This window comes from Phycodurus eques, chromosome 4 (genome assembly GCF_024500275.1).
Source record: "Phycodurus eques isolate BA_2022a chromosome 4, UOR_Pequ_1.1, whole genome shotgun sequence".
NCBI lineage: Eukaryota > Metazoa > Chordata > Actinopteri > Syngnathiformes > Syngnathidae > Phycodurus > Phycodurus eques.
Genome location: NC_084528.1, coordinates 24,659,454 through 24,678,321, shown reverse-complemented (window position 1 = coordinate 24,678,321; position 18,868 = coordinate 24,659,454). Strand labels below are relative to the sequence as shown.

General features: G+C 39.8%; 1 protein-coding gene and 1 long non-coding RNA gene across 7 annotated transcripts in view; one reads left to right on the top strand and one right to left on the bottom strand.

The window, feature by feature from the left end:
• The window catches only part of satb1b (SATB homeobox 1b), a 90,533-nt gene extending 72,192 nt beyond the window's left edge, over window positions 1–18,341 (top strand). For all 5 annotated transcript variants that reach the window (XM_061674761.1, XM_061674762.1, XM_061674764.1 and 2 more), the window contains 2 exons: window positions 10,768–10,983; window positions 14,778–18,341. In XM_061674761.1, the coding sequence (XP_061530745.1) occupies window positions 10,768–10,983; window positions 14,778–15,365 (804 nt within the window). In that variant the 3' untranslated portion in view covers window positions 15,366–18,341. The remainder of the gene's footprint in view (window positions 1–10,767; window positions 10,984–14,777) is intronic.
• On the bottom strand, window positions 496–6,874 carry LOC133401586 (uncharacterized). 2 transcript variants are annotated; one of them, XR_009768432.1, is made up of 3 exons: window positions 6,834–6,874; window positions 2,017–2,115; window positions 496–1,717 (listed from the first exon to the last, which is right to left on the bottom strand). It is a non-coding gene; the product is annotated as an uncharacterized LOC133401586 (long non-coding RNA). The 2 variants fall into 2 exon arrangements; XR_009768431.1 differs by having other exon boundaries at window positions 496–1,130.
• Window positions 18,342–18,868: the final 527 nt, after the last annotated feature.

The window sequence follows — 18,868 nt, the reverse complement described above, 5'->3', positions numbered from 1 at the left end:
ATTGTTGCTCTTTTGTCGTCACCGAACTGGCGCCGACAACGCCCGCATTGCATCACGTGACCGTCACTTGACGTGCACACGGCAAAAGTTGTTGCTGCGCGTAGAATGCCGCGGAGGTCATCTCTCGTGATTGGTCCGTTTTCGTCACATGCTGTGGTGACGTACTCGGCGTTCCTCTCGGTTCCACATACCACCTACGCCGCCGCCTTCTTGATCGATTTTGCAGCATAATTAAACGTATCATCTGGTCATCTAGGTCCATTTGTTCTAGCAGACACTGTTCCACGGTCGCCATTGTTGTTGCTTTGTTCCTTGTTACGGAAAGGAAAGTAGCCAATACCAGCCGTAGCGACACCCCCGACTTGGAGGAGAACTGCAGCACATTTTCATTGCGCTCGAGTATAAAGGCAAACTGCGTGCGGGATAGCCGCAGTGACGCGCATGTGTAAAGAAGCCTTAAATCCTTAAATTTGGATTTGACTTGGTGGATTTTCCCCTGATATTTAGAATGGCATGAGTCTAACATAATACATTTTGACACGTTAACTAAGGAGGTTCTTTCTCAAAGTCCGAAAAAGGGAATTTCCAAGTTAGTCCTGTGGAATCATATTTAATTTCAAACTTTATTTTGGGAATAGCTTGTATGGGGTAAAATGCATTTGATGAGCGCTGGAAGCAAACTTGACTTTCATTTGTGTGAGAATGTTGTCTTTGCTTCAAAAAGAAGCCATCCACCTAGCATCCAGAATGCTGCTACTTGAGTGCTGACTACAACTATGAGAAGAGATCATTGTCTATCTTTGTGTATTTCCCTCCAATATTTAAAGTCCTATAATGCTAAAATAATGGTTTATGACTTTTTAAATTAAGCAATTTAGGGGGGTCTTTCTGAACTCCAATCCAAAATCCATCTATCTAACAACAACTCTAGTGCTGACGAGAACTTGGAGAAGGGATCATAGTTGTTGTTGTTGTTGGCTCCAACTACCGGAGACAAATTCCTTGTGTGTTTTTTGGACATATTTGGCAAATAAAGGTGATTCTGATTCTGATAGTTTTCCTGCATTGGCCTGGAGGGTCATCGTAACATTGTTCTTCTTGCCAACATTCCGTGGTGAAATCACAAGAACCTGCACACAAGACACAATGCTGCTACTTGAGTGTTGACTAGAAGCCGTACAAGCTTCACAACATTGGCTCGGATGGTCATCCACATGCCGTCCTTTTGCGACTTGGTGGATTTTCCCCGAACATTTATAATGGTATGAATCTAACGTTATGCTTGATGACACATTAATCAATTAGGGTCTTTCTCTGAAAGCGCCAAAAAACAAGGGAATTTCCAAGTTATTTATATTAAGTTACTATTTTAAAAAAACTTTTATTTGGGAATAGTTTCTGAGGGTAAAATGCGTTTGATGAGCACTGGAAGCAAACTTGTCAGCCAATTACAAACACTTATTTAGCTGACAGTCAATTTGTTGCTTCTGTGCCAGCTTCTAATTCAATAAGATCAGTCACGATTTATCATCTTAATTACGCTTTGATATTAGCAATTAAAGCCTGTATTTGGATTAAATCACAACCCGCGCCTTAATTGACGGAATCAGACTTTGCGTCGTCGTTTGTGCGTTTGAAATGCAGCTGCTGCTGTTGTTGTTGCTTCATCACCACAGTGTTGGTGCATTTTTATCCTCCATCTGCCCGACTAGCGCTGCTGTAACACAAACGACATTCAAGAAAACTTTTGAGCCACCGCAGCAGCCCAAAATAAAGAACCCTGGAAAAGAAAACACTAGATTACAGTGCGATGCAAAGAATAGTCGTATTTGACTTGAAGAGGTTTGCCTGTTAAAACACTCATTGCAATCCGTTCGTCAACAAACAAGGTGACGGGCGATCCAATCACTACAAGTGGATCTTGACTCTTCCACTATAAGCGTTTTAAAATTGGTAGCAATCGATCAAAACTTCAAGGAGAAGTTTGTCTTTGAAATGATAACTGGTAAAAATGACCTTTAATTGGTCACTTCAAGGCGAAATGGCAGACTTCCTATGTCTTTTCTTGCATGGTTTCTTGAGACTTTTACGCTGGTCTAATCATGATGGACGCGCCTACGAAATCAGAATCAGAATCAGAATCATCTTTATTTGCCAAGTATGTCAAAAACACACAAGGAATTTGTCTCCGGTAGTTGGAGCCGCTCTAGTACGACAACAGACAGTCAATTGACAGAGAATACTTTTGAGACATGAAGACAGTTTTAAAAAAAAAAAAGTCACTGAGTAATATAAATGGTTGCCAGTAATGCCGGTCATGTTTTTTTTTTTGTTTTGTTTTTTGACAATTGTGCAAAAAGATGCACAGGCCTCTAGCAATTAGAGCAGTTTGAAATGACTAATAGAACAATAGTCCGGCGCAATGACCATTGTGCAAAGGGCGCCGAGACTTCAACTTTTAGTAGTGCGATAGGCTGGACTGTTGCTTAGTGCGACGCGAGTTCAGTTGCGTTCACTGCCACCGTACATCGCTTTTATCCCCAATTTCTGCTCGAAAGTCAGAGACAGAAATTGGCCGAATGACAGCTCGTATCTTGATAAACCTGTAATTCGGGTCACTCGTATCGCAAGACACCACTGTACCTGTAATTGGTCCAATAATGATAATTTCTCTACTTCTTATTTCTGAAACCGTGGTTTTAATAACATTTCCATTGTTCATCTTATGGTTTGAAGGTGATAGTCTTGTGAACATTTGTGCTGCACAGGAATAAAAGATGTGCTTAAAAATAAGTGTAGCCACGCAGATGTTTAATGTGCTCCATTTAAGATGAACTGGTCATTTGCCTTTGGTTATTCTTTATGCTCCATCTGCCTCTGTTTGCTTGCCTAAACCTCCCAATCCCCCCCCACCCAAACTCCCTTATATACACACACACACGCATGTGGCCGCTCCACCGCACCATTGTTTTCATGGGAGCGAATTGTGACACGTGGAGGTCGCTTTTTCCTGCACAGTCACGCCGTGGCGTCATTGTTGTCAAGTCAGCCCATTGTTTCCCCCGAGAACGATCGAGACCGCTCGAGAGGAGGATGGTTTGTCACGTCGCGTGTTGAAACTCAAGTCTGGCAGCCTTTTGACTTGGTATGGCAGTGGTATTAGATCACGAGGTAGACACACTGTCAATAAATATAATATGTTGATTGTAATGATTCGTGGTTGAATCTTCTCATGAGTCAGGATTCCAACGGTCAATTTCATTATCCGGTCGTCCTCAGGGCTTGTTTGTCATTTACAAACAAACAACCACGTTATATTTACACATCTTTTTTGCACTGAACAAAAATAAAAACGCAACGCTTTTGTTTTTGCTCCCATTTTTTGTGAGATGGACTCAAAGATCTAGTACTTTTTCTACATACACAAAAGGCCATTTCTCTCAAACATTGTTCACAAATCTGTCTAAATCGGTGTATCTCCTTTGTCGAGATAATCCATCCCACCTCACAGTTGTGGCATATCAAGATGCTGATTAGACAGCATGATTATTGCACAGGTGTGCCTTAGGCTGGCCGCAATAAATGTGACACTCTGAAATGTGCAGACTTGCTTTAGTGTGGGGGTCAGAAAACCAGTCAGTATCTGGTCTGACCACCATTTTCCTCATCTCCTTCGCATAGAGTGGATCAGGTTGTTGATTGTGGCCTGTGGAATGTTGGGCCACTCCTCTTCAATGGCTGCAAAGGAGGAACTGGAACACACTGTCGTATACGCCGATCTGGAGCATCCTAAACATGCTCAATGGGTGACATGTCCGGGGAGTATGCTGGCCATGCAAGAACTGGGATGTTTTCAGCTTCCAGGAATTGTATACAGATCCTTGCAACATGGAGCCGTGCTTTATCATGCTGCAACATGAGGTGATGGTCATGGATGAATGGCACAACAATCGTCACGGCACCTCTGTGCATTCAAAATCCCATCAATAAAATGTACCTGTGTTCGTTGCCCATAACATACGCCTTCCCATACCATAACCCCAACGCCACCATGGGCCACTCGATCCACAATGTTGAAATCAGCAAACCGCTCACCTACACGACGCCACACACGCTGTCTGCCATCTGCCCTGAACAGTGAAAACCGGGATTCATCCATGAAGAGAACACCTCTGCCAGACGCCATCGAATGTGAGCATTCGCCCACTCAGGTCGGTTACAACGACGAACGCAAGACAGGTCGAGACCCCGATGAGGGCGACGAGCATGCAGATGAGTTTACCTGAGACGGTTTCTGACAGTTTGCCCAGAAATTATTTGGTTATGCAAACCGATTGTCGCAGCAGCTGTGCAGGTGGCTGGTCTCAGATGATCTTCGAGGAGAACGTGCTGGATGTGGAGGTCCTGGGCTGATGTGGTTACACGTGGTCTGCGGTTGTGAGGCCGGTTGGATGTACTGCCAAATTGTCTGAAACGCCTTTGTAGACGGCTTATGGTGGAGCAATGAACATTCGATTCACGGACAACAGCTCTGGTGGACATTCCTGCAGTCAGCATGCCAATTGCACACTCCTTCAGAACTTGCGACATCTGTGACATTGTGCTTTGTGATAAAACTGCAAATTTCAGAGTGGCCTTTTATTGTGGCCAGCCTATGGCACACCTGTGCAATAATCATACTGTCTAATCAGCATCTTGATATGCCACACCTGTGAGGTGGGATGGATTATCTCAACAAAGGAGAAATGCTCACTAACGCAGATCTCGACAGATTTGTGAACAATATTTGAGGGAAATGGCCTTTTATGTATGGAGAAAAAAGTTTTAGATCTTGGAGTCCAGCTCACGAAAAATGGGAGCAAAAACAAAAGTGTTGTGTTTATTTTTTTTGTTCAGTGTATATTCCCACGCTGTCTTCATGTTCATGACCTGTCGATACTGTACGCGGCGTAATCTATCGCTAACCCACACTAATGCACTAGTAAATCCAAATAATATTTACTACCATTTGCACAATTTTAATAACTCAGCAGAAACCCCTTATTGTACAACTTTGGCAGGGTATTTCATACCCACAAAATGGTGGTCAAATTCCGAAATGTGGGTGTGATTGAGTTTGGAATTTGTACATAAGTGCGAACGTGGTAAAGTCCATCCGTAACAGCACAGAAGTATTTTGTATGAAAAATAGGTCTAGGGCTATTACTATAAATGACACTTTTGTGTGTCTCGGTTAAAAAAAATCAAAAAAATCAAAAATTCTCGGAATGTTAAAACAAAAATTACGACTGTATTCTCCTAAAATTTGAAGGTTTTGTCCAAATGTTACTTTTTACAATTTCATTCTCAAAGAATTCTAACATTAAGTCCTAATATTACAACTTTACTCTTTATGCACGTAAAAATTACTTTATTCTAATTATTTTTCTGAATTAACATTTTTACGATTGTATTCTGAGATAATACTCTTTTTCACACAATATTACAACTTTTATATTCGGAAAATTGTTTTATTGCATGTCTCATAAAACTAATTCCAACTTTTTTTTCGCAATACAGGGGATCCTCAATTTATGACTGAATTCCTTTGCTACGCCTGCAACGTAAACCAAATTTGTACTTAAGTTTTATTTTCAGAAAACTGCCTTTTTCCATGTATAATAAAACAAATAAAATTGTTCTCTTCAAGCTATTCAGTTTACAACTAAATTCTTTTGCTACGCTGGCAACATAACCAAAACTTGAACGTAAGAGGGAACGCGTTACATTCCGTCATTGACCTATGTTGGCACTGTGGTAAAGTAATAATTACTGTACTACCGCTATTAAAAACACTTTTCGTCTCTAGAAATAAGATTTTTCTCACAATATTACACCTTTAGGCTCATAATATTCTAACTTTATTCAGATAAAAATTATGACTTTAGTTTTGTAAAATTCTGAGGTTTTATCAAATGTTTTATTTGTCAGAAAACTACTCCTAAAATTAGAGCTTTAGTCACTGAAAATTCAGATTTTTTTTCATAATGACAACTTTATCCTCAATTTTCTTTCCAAAATTGTATTTTTTTTTTACGATTGTATTGTCATATAATTCTAACTTTTTCTCCAAAATTATAACTTCTATTTTCAGAAAACCTTTTTGTCATGTGCATAAGTCCATCGTTAACCTGTGCTAGCTCAACAGTAAAGTCATAATTACATTCATTATTGTATGAAAAACATTTGTAGACCATAAATACAGGAGAAGCGTGGGAATGTAAATGTATTTATTTATTCAAGTTTTTTTATATGGTCTCTTCTGTATATTGCAGCTTTTCACCTATCGCGGGTGGATTTGGTTTGGAATGCATCCCCTGCTATAAACGGGGGCTCACTATAGAAACAATTAGATATTTATGGCCTATCATATTGTACTGCTGCTGCCTCTGCAGTTCATTTAAGGCCAATTCTATTCTATTTCCATGGGCCCCTCCTCCCCCTTCTGTGGCCAGCAGGCCATTTTCTCTCCACTGCGGAACTGACGTTCACATAGCAAGACGAAAATACAGCCCCGTTCCTCTGCAATTATTGCTTATTGTGGCGGGAGATTGGCATATGGTGCGCCGCATACATGGCGGTCATCCTCGGCAGATGGGCGTCCACTGTGGCGGAATCTATTTCCAAGGCAGCGCACGTAAGCTCGCGCCGGAGCAGGACCGACTGGTTCACGCATTTTTTATCGAATCAAACGGCTTTATCTGACTGAGCTCTACTTGGAGCCAAGCCAGGTCCAAGGAGACAATGAAACGCTTTGTCTTTGTGCTCATCTTGTTTTTGTTTTGTTTGCGTACCTTGGAGGAGATCATCTTTCCTTTCCTCATTCTTTGAACCTGGGAACCAAATAAAACACATTGAGGACTGTGTCTTTATTTCTCGAACTCGCTTTAGCAGCAAAAAAAAAAGGCAAAGTGATGGGCTTATTTAATTTCAGTTTTTTGCTTCGAGAAGCTTGTCCGGCCTTCCGTTTCGTCATTCGTTGAGCCTGGGAACCAAAGGCTGTGTTTTTATACGTAGGACTCACTGTAGCAGCATAAGAAGGCAAACTGATTGGCGTACGTTTGCTTATTTCATTTCAGTTTATAGCTTCAAGAAGCTTTTCTGGACTTACGTTTGGTTATCCGTTGAGCCTGGGAACCAGAGAAAACATATTTAGGACTGTCCAACGAGAACACGTTTGAAGACTGTCTTTTTTTTCAAGGATTCGCTTCAGCAGCAAAAACGGCAAACTAATGAGCATCTTCTGGCTTATTTTATTTCAGTTTTTAGCTTTGAGTAGCTCGCCTCGCCTTTATTTATAGGACTTTAACAGCATAAAAAGGCAGACTGATGGGAATTATTTCATTACATTTTTTTTATCATCAAGAAACTTGCCCTTTTGTTTAGTCATCCGTTGAGTCTATGAACCAAATAAAACACATCGAGGACTGTGTCTTTATTTTTAGGACTCACTTTAGCAGCAAAAAAGGGCAAACTGATGGACATCTGTTGGCTTTTTTTCATTTATCCGGAGGCCGAGGTCAGCCTGATGGGCCCGATAACGACCAAATGAGATTAGATGGGAAGGTGTGTGTGTGTCATTGGACAGCTTGTGACTTCACCTCTCGCACACCACATCAACACTATGAATCGCACTATTGTGCCATCTGAACCACAAAAGACCCACTGATGGCTTTACGACCGAGTGAACTCGCCACTTCTCGGTCACACGTCACACGAAAATCTATATTCTGCTTTTTCGACGCTGAAATACCCCACACCGACTCTCTTGATTATTAATTAGGTGATGGCGACCTAGAGGCAGAGGATTACGGTCCAATATTTTGGCAGGTGTGTGCCAAGATTGCGCGATAATCCCGAGCTCTCGCTGTTTATTGCTGGGATGAACCTGTTTACAGCATCTGGGAGCTTGTCAGACACCTATAGGAGGAGGATTTCATACCTTAGTATGTCACCTGGATGTTTGAGGGGCTTTGAGCTACTCAACTTGCTGACGGCGATGGCGTTACGACTGGTACATGACAATCTATGTCGAGCAAAAGTGGACTTTGAAACCAAATAGAAAGGACTATGATTGGGAAATGAGTGAGGCAGACTGGGGAGATTGGCTAATGTGGGAAACGAATCGGGTTTTGGGCTTATCGTGCCAATTTACAAGTTTCACATAACTCATGTAAACAATGAACAATGGCAACAAGGACTATCAGTCCTTACTTTCTCCTGAATAAAAACAGTATGTCTGAGGAGACAAATCCTGAAAGTGATTCTGATTCATTTTGTGAGGAAATTATTGTAGCCATTCAAATAATTATGGTCACCAGTCTCCCCCAAAAATCCTACTTTTTCAAGAATTCTTCATTTTACCATGAGGAAATTCCCCCAAAACAGTCATGGAAAGAAGTCAACAAATCCACTATTTCTCAACAGAGTCAAATCATTGCAACATACAAAAAATGTTCAGCTTTCCAAGTAAATTTTTTTTTTTTGAAGGAGAAGAATTTCAAAATGTTCTTGCGAAATTACAAAATTAATGACAAGAAAATAACAAATGCACCATTTCTCAATGATTAAAATAATTATACATTCACAATATTCAGTATTCCAAATAAGTCCCTTAAGAAAAAAGATTCCACATTTTCCTTCAGGAAAAATTATAGATTTTTTTTTTCTTTTTCATAAACTCACCTTCCATCCATCCATCCATTTTCTGAGCCGCTTCTCCTCACTAGGGTCGCGGGCGTGCCGGAGCCTATCCCAGCTGTCATCGGGCAGGAGGCGGGGTACACCCTGAACTGGTTGCCAGCCAATCGCAGGGCAATAAACTCACCTCAAATTGACAATTTATCAACCGATTAAAACCAGTGATTGTAGCTTCAGATTTGCGACGATTGGAGATGGGCATCCGACATTGCGACTGGTGCATCATGTGAAGAATTTCTCTTGACTTAACTGGTTCCTGTCACACTTCGTTGATTGATTGGTGACCCTGACAACACACCGTGGCTTCATAGTTTCACTCTTTCAACTTGAATCTGCTAGGTTAATTTTTTGAACAGCCTTCGGTCGGATCCGAGTGTGATCCGTCCGAATGGGAAAGAGAGTTCTCCAGACTTTGTTTTTTTCTGGAACATTTTTTTTAATAGCTTTTCAGTGGTTGATCTGCAAAACAACATCATGGAAAGATAAACTAAAAAGGTAAACATGATGCCAGGACAACATGTCAGGAATGTTGAACATGACGGTGGTGGTTGTCAGGAAGAACTGGAAAGAGGTGTAATCACGTTGCTTATGCAGTGGATTTGTTTTTTTTTTTTTTTTTACTTTTTAGATTATTTCTAGTTGTCAATTTATTTCTATTGTGCAATGTGGCTACTAAAAAAACGAATAATTTCCTAAAACTTAAGGTGGAAATTTTATTTAGATAAAAGAACTTTTGGAGGACCATGTGCGGATGGCGGGAACTACAAGTACTGTCTAAATTTGGCGCCGATTGTAATTTATCGGGGTTTGCTTGTGAGATAGTACTTTCTTGTGCAACCTTTGAGGCAGGGTCTGCACATCACCTGGAACCTATTTTAGTTCCAACTTGTTACTTCCGGCACCCTAGCGCCATCTGTTGACCAGCCATCACTGCTTCGGGGCAGGGTCTGCACATTACTTGGAAACCTATTTTAATTCCAGGAATTACAAAGTAACAATAATTAAAATTTACTGGAATTTAAGGTGCAAATTTTATCCCAAAACTCTGAACTTTTCGAGGACTATGTTTGGACAGTGGGGACAATTGTCAAAATGTCATTGGGGCCTAAAAAAGAGTGAGAAGTGGACCAGGAACTTTTGGGGTTGACTCTGCACCATGACTAGCGGCAAGCTACGAAATGTAGCACGGTGTTTGTGTTTAATGAAATGGACTTCCTGGCAGGGAAGGGGAGTTCCCACCGTGTGGGCTTTGATTGGCTCTGCTACTTTGGGTTTAATCCTGCTGCTTTGCAGAGTGTTTGAGTTGGATTACGCTGTTGCAGGCTCGCGTTGGACAAGACAAGTGTGTGTACGTGTGTGTGTGTGTGTGTGTGTGTGTGTGTGTCCTCCCTCACTGCCGAATCAGCTGAAAGCACAGACGGCCCAACTGGAGCACGGTCCAAATCCCTCTGCATGCAAATTAAGGAAGGCAACAATAAATGTGGCAAAGGAACAAGGTGGGCACGCAGGCTTTATGGCCCCTCTTTCTCTCTTTCTCTTCCTTTCTCCCACCTCCTCCTCCTCCTTTTTCTACGGTTTGATGAGGCTTACGGGAGGATCTGGAATGGGACGCGCAAAGTGCTGAGTTATCTCCCGCGTACAGCGTGTGTGCTCGGCCGCCACGGTCGGGCTCGCGCGTGAGAGCGCGCACGTGCCAGCCAGCCAATGACTGAGCGAGCGAGCGAGCGCCGCCTGTGTAATCCGGCGGTGATGAACACCGGACGCCAGATTACTACAGTGGCCGCGCTCCTACCGAACCCATCCTTAATGTTCTTAAGGGACACATGGAAAAAGAAGTTGTCATTGAACTAAAATGGCTGCTTGAACTTCAGGTGGAAATGCAGCTGTCATGCGTAATGTGTTAAAGTCCCACCCCAATTATATATATAAAATATCTTTCTGCCACAGGCCCATTAGCTGCAGCGTAGTGTCCCAATAAATTTGTACGTGGAGTTGTTGTGAGATGTTGTGTGCTTTTTTGTTCTCCAGGGCTGGCTGTGTGAGCTTCTCCGCTGGAAGGAAGATCCGTCTCCGGAGAACCGGACGCTGTGGGAGAATTTGTCAATGATCCGCCGCTTCCTCAGCCTGTCGCAGGCCGAGCGCGACGCCATCTACGAGCAGGAGAGCAGCAGCGGACAGCAACACCACACCAACGCCGCGGACAGGCCGTCGCACTTCTCACACGTCTCCGCCGACCAGCTGCAGGTCAACTATGTCACACTAAACTTTTGAAAAGAAAAATTACGATTCAAGGCAGTGTTTCATTTAGTTGAATGTAAATGTGTTTTTCTTGTAACAAAACATCTTTTTCTTGAAAACATTATTTATTCTTTAAAAAATATATTAAAATTATTGACGGAAAATATGATTTCATTCTGGAAAAATACTACTTTTTTATAAAAATTTAAAAATAATAATAAATAAAAATATTAATAAAATAAAATATTATTTGGAAAAATACAACTTATTTTCTTACAATAACTTACTTTTTGAAAAAAATCCAAATCCTTTTATTTGAAAAATTATCACCATTGATAGAAATAAAATGACATTTTCTTGAAGAAAAAAAACAAAAAGCACATTCTCGGGGAAAAAAATACTCTTCTCCACAAAAAATATGTTTCTTGAAAAAATGTGCCGTTCATTGAAAAACAACTCTTTTCTTGAAGGGAAAAATAACTCAACTCGTAGAAAAATAAAATTTTAAATTCTTTTTTATCCAAACATTTAATTCCCCCAAAAATGTTTTTCTCCCAAATATAAATTTTCTTAAAAACACAACCTTATTTTAAAAAAAATTATTTAAAAAAAAATTAACTGGCGGCACGGTGGACGACTGCTTAGAGCATCTGCCTCACAGTTATGAGGACTGGGGTTCAAATCCCGGACCCGCCTGTTTGTATGTGCCCTGCGATTGGCTGGCAACCAGTCCAGGGTGTACCCCGCCTCCTGCCCTATGATCGCTGGGATAGGCTCCAGCACGCCCGCGACCCTGGTGAGGATAAGCGGCTCAGAAAATGGATGGATGGGAAAATTAAACTTTTTTTCGACAGAAATGTGGCTGTATTTGCCAAAAATATAAAAAAAAGACTATTGGTAGTGTTTTTTTCCTTGTGACTTAAAAGCCAAAGAAAAAGCCAAAGGTGCCATTGTAAATCCATCGGGCAGGAGGCGGGGTACACACCCTGAACTGGTTACCAGCCATGCATTTCTAAAATGCTTGACAGTTTAATTTGAATCCCATTAAAATAAAATTTAATGTGTTTCGCCTGGTCCTTCATGTTTTCTTAAAAGAATTGGACACATCTTACAAATTCTGCCTGGGAAATCAAACATGAGCACAACTGTGTGTTTGCTCATCTACTAAATAAAAGTAGGGGTGTGAATTTCAAAATATTGTGTGTTCAAATAAGGTGTTTAACTTCAGAATAATTATTTGAAAAAAAATAACAAAATACAGATAATACTAAATGTTTTGATCATATGGGGAGAAGCAAAATCATGTATTGTAAAAATGCATTATACATAGGTAGAAGGGTTTTCCAGAATTTTGAGGTCAATTTCGGGGGTACGCATTATACAATATACATTATTATTAACTTCACAAAAGCAGAATTTTGGACTTGCTGTGTTGAGTGTGTGTGAGAGTTGATGTTGTCCGCGTGTGCGTGTCCGTTAGTCAAGTGTTGTTGTGCAAACACGCTCTTGTGGAACATCTCCTCATGTCCTTCCACTTATGAAGATCAAAGCGGGAGCGTTTTGACGGGTCAACAGGCAACTCCGCTCGCCCACTCGCGGACGCACGCAAACCCACACACATAAAATGACTTTTGAAAGTGCCGTTTGTTTACCCTCAGGAATAAGCGCACACAATCTCGGCCGATCGGCTGCAGATAAATGATGTCACAAAACAATGACTAAGACAATTGCGGGCTGACAAGAAAAGTAACAATTTAAGTCAGTTTTTCATTTGAGTGTAAATGAGAACTTTTCTTGATTTTTAAAAAAATGTTATTTTGGGAAGATTACTACTTTATTCATGCAAAAAATATCCAGAAAATTGACTTTTTCTTGGAAAAAAAAGTTATTCTTGAAAAACTGATTCCCCCCACCCCCCAGAAACTACATCTTTTCTTAAAGGATTATTACATAATTGTGACTCAAAAATACATGTTCTCTTAAATAAATATGATTTAATTCATTTAAAAAAAATACAACTACTTTTTTTGGGGGGGAAAGACTATTTTCCACCATAAAAATACTTGAAAGAAACTTAATAACTTCTCAAAATAAATATAACTTAACCCTGATTTTTGTTTCTTGAAAATCTCTTTATTTTTAAGAAAAATAATCCCTTTTCTCTCCAAGAATAACATTTTTAGAAAAAAAACTTTCTTCAAGATGATTTTTTTCCCTGACAAAAAATACACCCTTTTCTTTTAAATATAGGAATTTATTCTGTAAAGAAAATACTTTTTTCACAACAAAATAATTTTTCCCCCTTGAAACAATTTTGTTTTTTTATTCTAAACAAATACAACTTATCATCTTGAAAAAATATTATTAGTGAAAAAATACTACTTTAGTCTTCAAAAATAGATTTTATCCCAAAAGTATCATAATTATAATACTTATTTATTATAATAATTCATAATTATTGTTATGGTAATTATTTTTCTTGAAGATATACAACATTGTCTTGAAAAAATAATTTTATTTTATGCCTTTTCCTCCCACACACACATAAATAAATCCATCCATTTTCCGTAGCGCTTTATCCTCACATGGGTCGCGGGCGTGCTGGAGCCTACCCCAGCCATCTTCGGGCGAGAGGCGGGGTACACCCTGAACTGGTCGGCAGCCAATCGCAGCACATAAATACAGTGGGGCAAAAAAAGTATTTAGTCAGCCACCAATTGTTTTCCCACTTAAAAAGATGAGAGAGACCTGTCATTTTCATCATAGGTATACCTCAGCTATGAGAGACAATATGAGAAAAAAACAAATCCAGAAAATCACATTGTCTGATTTTTAAAGAATTTATTAGCAAATTATGGTGGAAAAGAAGTATTTGGTCAATAACAAAAGTTCATCTCAATACTTTGTTATATACCCTTTGTTGGCAATGACAGAGGCCAAACGTTTTCTGTAAGTCTTCACACACTGTTGCTGCTATTCTGGCCCATTCCTCCATGCAGACCTCCTCTGGAGGAGTGATGTTTTGGGGCTGTCGCGAGGCAACACAGACTTTCAACTCCCTCCAAGGATTTTCGATGGGGTTGAGATCTGGAGACTGGCTAGGCCGCTCCAGGACCTTGAAATGCTACTTACGAAGCCGCTCTTTCGTAGCCGGGGCGGTGTGTTTGGGATCATTGTCATGCTGAAAGCCATGTTTCATCTTCAATGCCCTTGCCGATGGAAGGAGGTTTTCACTCAAAATCTCACGATGCATGGCGCCTACATGTTTGGAGGTGATCAAATACTTATTTGCCACCATAATTTGCTTATAAATGATTTTCTGGATTTTGTATTAAATTGTTCCTCATTTTGTCTCTCATAAGTGAGATTAGACCTATGATGCAAATTACAGGCCACCCTCATCTTTTTAAGTGGAAGAAGTTGCACAATTGGTGGCTGACTAAATACTTTTTTGCCCGCCTTTATAGTAAAAGTGGGTGAACCCTACTAATCTTGACAGTATATATAAAAGGGCGTATCAAAACTTGGAGGCGGTCCGTAGTGGGACAGGAAGCTTATTTATTCCCCGGCATCACACGGCCCTTTCAATTTTGTCACCTTCTTTTGAGTTTGTCCCAGTTCTTGAGGAAAACTGGGGTGTGTGGGAGCCATTTTGTTACGTTCAATGGCGAAGCGTCCCGGCATGCGACGGTTAACAGACTTAATTCGACTTTACCAGAGCCGCAAAATGTGGTTTCGGGCAGACGGTGCTGCCGGGAAGATAGTGTAAACCTCTAACATTTTGTGGGTCTCGTTTGCAGTCTCAGCACCAGTCGGCCCTGAGCCTGCATCACCCGTCCCAGCCCTTCCCGTCCCAGCAGCCGCCCTCGGGCCCCCGCCTGCCCCCCCGGCAGCCCTCCACCGCCTCTCCGGCCGAGACGGAGGACGACGTGGTGCGCAGCCTGGTCAAGTCGCGCACGGGGGGCGGCAAGATCTCCCTGGAGGCTCTGGGTATCCTGCAGAGCTTCATCCAGGACGTGGGCCCATACCCGGACGAGGAGGCCGTCCACACGCTGTCCGCCCAGCTGGACCTCCCCAAACTCACTGTCATCAAGTTCTTCCAGAACCAGCGCTTCTACGTCAACCACCCGGCCAAAGCGCCCAAGGAGACGCCGGCCGCTAACAACGGCAACAACAACGCAAGAAGCAGCGGCAGCAGCTGCAGCAGCGGCGGCAGCCCCGCCGCCTTCGACGAGGAACCCTCGGACCCCAGGGAGGGCGGCGACGCCCTCAAGGAGACGGACGAGAGCACGCAGACCAACAGCAACGCCTTCGTGGTCAAGACGGAGGAGCGGATGGGGCGAGGCGGAGGAGGACTCACGCCCGTGACGGAGCAAGCCAACGACTAAAAGGAACATAAGACAGGCCTGGACTCCCGAGTTTTGCATTTTGTAAAAGTATTGTATTATTATTATTATTATTATTATTATTATTATGATGATGACGATGATGATGATACACTGTAAAGACTCTTCTGGCATTGTTTCGTAACCTGTACAAAGAAACAAAACAAGTGGAAATCAGGTGCAAATCGTTAGCCTAATAGCATAATCGCCAGTCATTTATAAACATTTTTGGAAAGGCAGAAGAGTTCAATCTTTTTCGACTTTTTGGTCCTCCCCCGATTTCTGATCCGATTTTACAATTCAACCTTTGTGCATTCCCGTGACCATGACTGACAATCTACATAGACATAAAGGAAAATAATACACAATTGTGAGCAAGAACGTTGCTATTTTGTTTTTTTAATTGACAGTAAGACAGTAATTACGTTGGCAGTTAAGCTATTAGACTGCACTCCGTCTTTAAGGACATGTTCACACGTACTGCAGTTGTTTAAAAAGGTATTGTTTTACTTTTCACACCATTAAAAACATCTTCTATATGTCCATACATAACAGGATTTTTTAAAAATGTCTCTCTCCACATAAATCCATAATTCTCCTAAGATTCTTTTTCTCCAAAAATGCTCATTTATTCTCGTAAGATTGACTTTTTTCTCCCAAAAATACAACTTTATTCTTCTCAAGTTACAACTTTAATCCAAAAGAATATTATTAAATGTTTAGAAATGCATTTAAAAAAAATATACAACTATTCTCGTAAAATAATGTTTCTCAAAAATGTGTTCATGTAGAGTTTTTCTAGGCAAATAGGACTCATAAAATAACACCATTTTTCTCGGGGAAAAAAATACTATTCTCGTGAGGTTTGCACATTGTCGAAAAATAAAATTTTAATATAGGCTATGAATAAAATATTCTCATAAGAATATGGTGGTTTTGCTAAAAATACTTTGTTTCTTGCTAAATTATTAGTTTACTAAAAAAAAAAGAAAATAAATATACTTTTATTGTTGTAGGATTACAATGGATTTTCCAGAAAAAGATAGTATTTACCCTTAAAAACAACTTTTGTGAAAAACAAAACAAAACAAAACAAAATAATTTAGTTTGCCGAAAATGTCACTACCTTGAAGATTTCAGTTTCTTTTCCTGAAAAGATCTGACTTTATTTTTATAAGATTTTGAGTTCTTGCTGTCAGAAAACACAACTAATCATAAGATTATGACTAGTTGCCTAGTACCTAATTCGTAGAAGATTTTTCTTAATATAAAATCTGTCTATTAATGTAAGATTAACCTTTCCCCCTCAAAAATAAGTAATTATTCTGGTAGAAATACTTGTTTTGTTTTTGTTTCCATTTGACCAATCTCAAAAGATTGCATCTTTTTTCTCTTAAAAAACATTGTTTTTCTAAAAACAAAATGTAAAAAAATCTTTTTTACATAAAGTATTTACTTTCCCCCTCAAAGTTCAGTTATTCTGCTTCAATGTACTTTTTTCTTTTGAAAAATATGATTAATCTGTAAAATTACATTTTAATTTCCTCCTACCAAAACTTATTTCTTTTTTTATGCTTAAGATACGTTCTCAAAATACAAAATGATTCTGTTAAAAGTGCATCTATTATTTCCTGAAACAAATGCAACTAATTTCAAGGTTAAATATTATTATTATATTTTGTTTTTTCTGCATGAGATACTTACCTTTTTCCTCAAAACACCATGTTATTGTGGTGAAATTACATCTTTAGTCTTGAACACTATGACTAAGAGTAAATTCAAATAAAAAAATAAAATTTAAAAAAAACATCTTTTTTCTTGACTTTTCTTTTTTGTTTACAATTATGACTTTAATCGCTTGAAAAACACAACTATGGGCCAAAAATCAAAAAAGTAAAAAATTTTTCTTGAATTAAGAATGAGTATTTTAAGATTTCCTTTTTCTCAAAAATACTTTATATATAAAAAAAGCACCCCATATTGTTTTTGTTGCACAATATTTTCCTCAAAATAAGAAAAAAACCCAAACGTTTTTCTGTGTAAGACGCTTCGTTTTTTCAGCAAAATACAGTTATTCTGAAATAATAATTTTTTGTTTCTCATAAGATTGTCTTGTGTTCCTCTAAATCTTATTTTCATGCAAGATTATGTTTTTTTTTTTTTTTTTTTTTTTTTTTTAGTACGACAAATGCTGAGGACATAGTTCTGGACAGATTTCACCCTAGCCAGTTTTTCAAAAGTTTAGCTTTTTTCTATTTAATTAAGAATCTGAATTTTCATGTGGACAAAGGGCATCTAAAAAAAAAATCCTTATTAGAACGTAAGCGCGTACGTGTGGACACGTCCTCCCACCGACTTTCTTTCCATCTCGGAGCTCCTGATTTGGTCGGAAAGTATAAAAATCCATGCGGGTCTTCATTTTTTATTTTTATTTTGAATTCCCGTGATCGACTTTTGTGGTTTTACGTGCGTGATGTTTTTGTTTATTTGTTTAAACAAAAATCAAGGACCAAGTTGTTTGACAAGGCCTTAAAAGACCACAAGGTGTCACGTATTCTTCTTCTTAACTTTCTTCTCAATCGTATGATGATCAACAAGCTGTGTGGTTTGTTGGGGATGAATAGAATCTAAGGAAAAGTTTCTCTCTACTTTATGTGTATAAATAAATATCTGTGATATATATGATCAAACTATGCCAACAATGCCTTGTACCACACGGTTCCTTTTGCCACTGGAACACACAATGAGAAATGTGAATGATGCCATCTTTCTTATTTATTTGCAGTGTTGATGATGTAACTTTTTTTCTTTTTCTTTTTCTTTTACATTTATTTCCCCCCTCATTTATTTCCTATTTATAACTGGACGGACAGAGAACAACAAAAAGTGTCTTAAATGTTTTCCGTGGAGAAATGTGCTTTAAAGGTGGCCTATAGTCCCAGAAAGAAAAAAAAAAAGTGGCATTGATTTCATGTTGTATGCAATTTTTACAAGGATCATGCAAATAAGCTTAATAAGCGTGTAGAGAGAGAGAGAGAAAAAAACATTATGCAATCTGTGTGGAAATCATGTCTGTCTTCCTTGTTTGGTTAACCAGCTAATTGCGTACAACAAATTTGTTTTTCTTTGTTGTTGTTTTATTCCCACTGATTGTTTTCTAAGTGCTCCCTCCCTGCAGACGCGCTTCTCGCTCTTTTAGCTGGCCGACGGACTTTCGATGTTTGCAAAAGTGTACATAGCACATATGTACACGTGCGCGTGTGTTCGTATTGTTGTAAATAGAGTGCAAATGTGCTGAGTTAAGAAAAGTCTGTGGTGCCTCTCTTTCACTCAGCTTCTTCTTCTTCTGCATCTTCTCGTGCCGAGTGTGTGTCGAGCACCTGGGAAACGGCGGTCGGATGGTTAGCGGGCCAACAGATGTGCCCACACCCCTCACGTGTTTAGTAGCCGCCGCCGTGTGTACCAGTCGGGTCGGTCTGCGCTGGCATTCTATTGGTGTTCTGCTG